Source organism: Hipposideros armiger, unplaced genomic scaffold, assembly GCF_001890085.2.
Source record: "Hipposideros armiger isolate ML-2016 unplaced genomic scaffold, ASM189008v1 scaffold_350, whole genome shotgun sequence".
Lineage (NCBI taxonomy): Eukaryota > Metazoa > Chordata > Mammalia > Chiroptera > Hipposideridae > Hipposideros > Hipposideros armiger.
Genome location: NW_017731700.1, coordinates 1,773,232 through 1,779,231, shown reverse-complemented (window position 1 = coordinate 1,779,231; position 6,000 = coordinate 1,773,232). Strand labels below are relative to the sequence as shown.

Sequence of the window (6,000 nt, the reverse complement as noted above, 5' to 3'; positions counted from 1 at the left end):
GCCAACCAGTCTTTGCTGGTTGCCTGTTAATAGTAGTGCTACATATTGTAAAGTATCTCTCCTCAAAGGAGCTTACTGTCTCATTTGAGATATGATCAATGCATGTCTGTATAAAAACAATGTAGACAATACAAGGAAGTATGGCAAACTACAGAAAGTGTGTTATAGAAATTCAAAGATGGGAAGAAAAATTAAGTGGGTTTGGGACTTGAATTAAGTTATTTTTTGAAAGGGCAAGATTCAGTCAATTGTTTATTTTTTACATATCCTGGTGTTTTACTTGATTTTAGCATATGATTTGTGTGTGTGAGTGTGTGTGTGTGTGTGTGTGTGTGTTCACTGGAGTAGCTCTTTTTTTAAATTAAATTTATTGGGGTGACAATGGTTAGTATAATCACATAGGTTTCAAGTTTACATTTCTATAATATAATACATCACCTATATATCACATTGTGTGCTCACTAAGCATATGATTTATAATTTATTTTTGTGTATTTATTTGTTTTTCAAGAAAAAGCTATCTTCTTAGTTTAATCTCTTATGTTTCGTGTTTCATCTGTCATAAATAAAGGTGATGTTCCAAAATAAACTCTTTGAAAGTTTTTCAGTGACTAGTGCTTATTTGCCTGGAATTACTGAGGTGAATTTCTATTGTACTGACCACACCTGACCATCCTGAGGGGTACATATTAAAGGAAGAAAATATTTTTGAAATTAGTATTAGTGATTTTCATCTCCTTATGAGTAAACTATTGTAAATATCAGAACTTAATATGGCCTCTTTTTTTCTTACCCAAATTTCTCAAAGTAGCAGCTTCTTATAAAGTAACTTTTTGTTACCACTCAAAATTATAGAATACAAAAATAATCCATAGACCATTTAATTTTGTTTATGATTTTTGTACGTAAACACCTTTTGGGTAAAATCTTGAATAATCTTTATTTTTGAGTCTAGTATTATTACTATTATACACTAGATAGAGACATTTTCCCTATTGTTTTTAGAGATCCAGCTGCTGTAAAGTACTCTATGCATAAGTTCTACATTCAGTTAAAATAATATAGTGTATTGGAGGAAACGCTGGATTTAGTATTTTCCTTGCCTAGTTAACTGGACAGTTTTATTTGGGCATCAGCTTTTGTTTATATGAAAGAATTGGACCGTATTAAGGTTTTCCCAACTGAAAGAAATGAGTTTTCATTTCGTTGAAGTTTTGTGATTATTTTGTCTTTACTACCAGTGCGTGCTTACTGTGAAGTTCCTAAGTATCATAAAGAAAAAAGAGGCTATGTTATTCCTATTGACTTGACACTGAGAGTTCTAATGTTTGGGTTTTTTTCTCCTATTGTTTTTTTTCCAGGATGTAGAAGAGGTCAGTGGATGCGAGTGGCTTCCAGATCAAAATAGTAACACTACAAAATTTACTGGTATATCTCTAAAGTTCCTTCTGACTCTGGTTCAACATGACATTGTTGAGTAAATTTTAAGTGAAAGACGAGAAATAACCTATTTTTACAGGTAATTTTAAGGCAAGATTTGTATTAGGTACTGGAACCTTGAGCCCCTCCTAACCATTGTTAAAGACCAGCTAACATATTAGCTGAAGGAGAATTCTTAAATTTGTCGTATTGACATTTTCCCAGTGCTTATCTACTCATCTCATTTTTGTCTTTTGAAAAATATGCTATATTTATTTTCTGTAACAACATCTATGCTATTTCATTTGGGGAACATGAAAGATGTGCACAGTTGTTTATACTTCATATTAGACGAGTGATGATCTCCCTTCTCAAGAGAAGATTTTTGGCTTTAACATCTTCTTGCATATCTGGAAATTATAATTGCTTCATAATGTATTCATCAGAAGTGTGCTGTGAACAAACTGCCTAAAAAGGACAAACCCTGAAAATATATCTATGTTAAGAAGGAGCTTCTGGCTTAATTAAACTAACCTTGTTAAATTGTCAGAGAGACAAATGAGGCATATTTTTCAGTTTGTCATAAATTATTCTAGGGGCAAAATTGTGAAATTACCTCATGGTAATATCTCTGTGCTCATGAATAACATCTAGAAATCTCAAAGCTTTTTATGTACTGTCTGACATCCTTTTAAAGTGGGGAGATGGATGCCGTGGGAAACGGAATAGCTATTATTCCACAGTTAATAAGTTTGACCGAGCTAGAAATAGCCAGGTTTTCCTTCTAATGGAATTTTCTGAATGTTTTTTCCCATGGTACCTACCATTTGGGCTGGCTACAGTCATGCACAGGTATATAGAGCAGTACTTCCTTATGACCTTGCTTTTCTAGTTGCAGTTTTCAGCCTATGTGAGTATATCTTTTTAGCTATTCATTCCCCACTCATCCCATCTAGTGGGTTTCTAATGTAGTGTGTACCACTTTAGTACCAATAGGCTGTATGTTTCATTATAAGTTGTATACAAGTCTGGTGTGATGGACAGTGTAGTTTTTTTTTTTTAAAGATTTTTATTGGGGAATTGGGGGGATGGGAACAGTGCTGGGGAATTGGGGGAAGGGGAACAGACAAGTTGCTGTCGTTTTGTTGTTCAATCTAGTTGTGGAGGATGTTGCTTCACTGGCCCAAGTTGGCACCATCATTGCGCTCTTCTCTGGCGAGGCATATCAGTCACCGGCTTCTGGACGGCCGCTCACTGCGGCTGCTGGCCGCTCACGCTGGCTGCTGGCTACATACGGTAGCCCATGGCAAGCCACTGCCACAGGGAGTGCAGCCTACGCAGTCTCTGGCGACTCATGGCAGCCCAGCTCCAGGTTGAGCTGTCGTTCAGCATCTTAGCTGTGGAGGGCAGTGTCACTGGCCCTCATATGTGGGATCCGAACCGGGGCCCTCTGGTATCCCAAGCGAGTTCTTAACCATCGCGCCACTCGGCCGGCCCATGGACAGTGTAGTTTTGTTTCACCCTTTGCCACCTTCCCAGGGGACAAACACACGAGCAATTTTGGTGTATTTTTTCCATTTCCCTATTGATCGGTGTGTCAATTGGACATTTTGGTTGAGCGGCAGAAGTCAGCCCCACCACTGTATATGATTTAACTGGTGCAGCCTATGATATGACCCACACTGGTACTTTCCATGAGATGTTCAATCTGTTAGAAGTTGTCAGGATAAGAAGTGCAAGGTCTTCCATTAGCTGCTCTTTGGTTTTATCCTCTAACTTGTGCATAGCAATACAGCCAGTTTGAATAAGTCTGAACCTACTGGATAACCTTGGAATATTTGCTCATAGATGACCATCCTATCAAGTGACTTTAAAACCATACTTTTGTATAGTACTTTACAGTGACCCTATTCTGTGGTATTATTCTCATTTTGCACATGAGGAAACTGGCGTAGTCCAGTGAAAAAAACTTATTGAATCTCACAGAGTCATGTAACTTGGCAAAGCAAAAGTTCAAGTCCAGATTATCTTTAATGCTGTATTGTCAATAACTGGGAACTGAGAAATCCAAACACTGCGATACCCAAACCCATGATATTTTTATTATTTGGCTTTTTGTGATATAAAAAGGATTCTCTTTCATTAAAAAAATGATTCACTAGGTAATATAATCATGTAGTTCGAAATACAAAGAGTACAAAAAGATATACAATGAAGAGTTTTTCCCACCCTTGTTCCTCACCATCCAGTTCCCCTACCTGGAGGCATTCACTTACCACTTGTATGTATGTTTTTCCAGAGGTATTTTACACATATATAAGCAAATACATACATGTCTCCCGCTTGTACTCAAATGGAAGCATGCTATATACATTGTTCTGTACCTTGCTATTGAACTAAATACATTTTAGAGATTGTTCAGTAGCACTCCATAGAGAACTTTGTCATCTCTGGGACTGCTATATAGTTTTCCATTGAATGGATGTATCACGTTCATGGATACTTATTTGTAGCATTTCGTTATAAACAGTGCTGCAGTGGATGTATATACATGTACATACTTGAGGATGCATAGTATTGAGGATACCATTCATACACATCAAATTGCTGTGCTAAAGAGAATGTGCATTTATGATTTCAAATGTATCCTCAGGCTGCCTTCCACAGAGGTACCAATTTATGTTCCTACCAGCGATGTACTGAGAGTGCTTATTTCCTCACAATCTCAACAAAACAAGTATGTTCTCAAACTTGTGGATCTTTACCAATCTGGTAGTTGAAAAATGTTATTTTCGTGTGCTTTACAAACAAACTTTTTTTTTTTTAAGAACAGTTTTAAATTTACAGAAAAGTTGCATAGTATGGAATTCAATATGCCTCCACTCAGTTCCCTTAGTGTTAACATCTTAACATATCTCTGGTATTTTGTCACAGCTAATCAACCTTATTATGAACTAAAGTGCATAGTTTATTCATATTTTCTTATTTTTTTTAACCTAGGGTCCCTTTTCTGTTTCAGTATCCCATCTAGGATACCACATTACATTTTGTCATCACCATGTCTCTTTCAATTATTTTGGCTGTGACAGATACTCAGACTTTCCATGCTTTTGATGACCTTGACTATTTTGAGGAGTATAGGTTGGGTGTTTTATAGTCAATGTACTTTGAGATTTCCATATCACTTATGAGATTAAACATCTTTCTTTTCATATACTTAAGAACATTTGTATTTCTATTTCTGAGAACTAAGAACCCATGCTCTTCATCGCTATGCTGTACCTCTCTCTTGATTCACCACAATTATCAATCAGTAAAACGTTTACAGGGCTGAATACGTATGGCTTTCTGATTCTTACGAAATCAATGCCTTGTACATAAGCCGCTGTTACAGATAGAGGAGAAACATTGTTGTAAGTGACTCCGTCAAATTTGTGTCCGATCATTCTGGATACACTGCAGAGGATGGACCAGAGGCTCCACTTGAAACAACTGGACGGTTAGTAAGTCTTTGAAAGCAGAAGCAGGGTTAATGGGGACAGAACTGAAGGAAATTGGAGGCGCCAGGATTTGGTGATACCGGATGAGTCAAGAAGTCAAAGGTGACTCCTAGGTTTATGAGCTGGATATTTTGGGTGTTGCCTTTAACCTCTATAAGAAATTCGAGAGAAATACTTGAACAATTTACAACATACCAGTTACTGAATACATACTTTCTCTTTCAGTTTCTTTAGTTCTGCGCTACTACAATTCCCAGAGCCACGCGCTCCACCACAATCCCCTTAGAGTCAACCGCGCAGAGTTCTGGGAGTTGAAGTCCACGGCCTATTTACCCAAGTTAGGGATAGGGGCCTGTGGAAACATGAAGAGGTAAGGGCTTGTCTGAGAACAGGCGGCGAAGGGAGGTCTGTTCTGTCATTTAACTTTTAAAATGGCTTTTATTACTTTGTGTTTGGGGTATGTCGCGTTGTCGGGATGCGGTTTCGTTGGGAGCGGGAAGACAAAGGAGGAGGGAGGAGGGAGGAGGGAGACGGGCTAAACAGGCCTACAAGGCGAAGTTCAGGAAGGGCAGCCGCCGCTGCCGGTTCCCGTAGGAATGCCCTTCCAGCCCAGGCATCTAGGCCACGGCGCGGGCCCTAGGACCTGGACAGATGCTGTGGCTTCTTCCTGTTTCAGACGGACCCGCCCAGGTAAAAGGGTCTTGGCCTACAGATGCCAGCGCCGGAGAAAGCAAGGCCAGCTCCGCCCTATCCCCCTCATCTCCACCCTGTGCTCAGAAAGGGGCTGTGGATGGGCACCTTTGTTTGCAGTGTTTTTGTATTAAAGGAGACTTGTCCCTGGACAAGAGCGTGTAGCGCTTTCAAATCTTAAAGTAAGCAAGTGTGCTTTGTTTCTACAAATTTAGAAGGCAAGTACAAAACCTATTCGATGTTATTACAGGAAAAGAATGGCATTGCTGTGAGCAGGTCCCCCTACTGGTTCTGCAGGAAATGGCAGCTTTCACTTGGGTCATGGTTGAAAGCGAGCTTCCCAACTGATAGCACACAAAGCCTTTTTAAAGGATCCTCATTAAAGTAGTTT

The 6,000-nt window shown here is 38.9% G+C and overlaps 1 protein-coding gene across 3 annotated transcripts in view; it reads left to right on the top strand.

The window, feature by feature from the left end:
- The first annotated feature begins 5,230 nt into the window (after positions 1-5,230).
- The window catches only part of RBM41 (RNA binding motif protein 41), a 58,440-nt gene continuing 57,670 nt past the window's right edge, over positions 5,231-6,000 (top strand). For 2 of the 3 annotated variants that reach the window (XM_019661502.1, XM_019661501.1), the window contains exon 1: positions 5,231-5,289. In XM_019661502.1, coding sequence (XP_019517047.1) covers positions 5,282-5,289 — 8 coding nt within the window. In that variant the 5' untranslated portion in view covers positions 5,231-5,281. Of the gene's footprint in view, positions 5,290-5,504; positions 5,610-6,000 lie in introns of those variants that run through there. The other variant, XM_019661503.1, reaches the window with a different exon arrangement.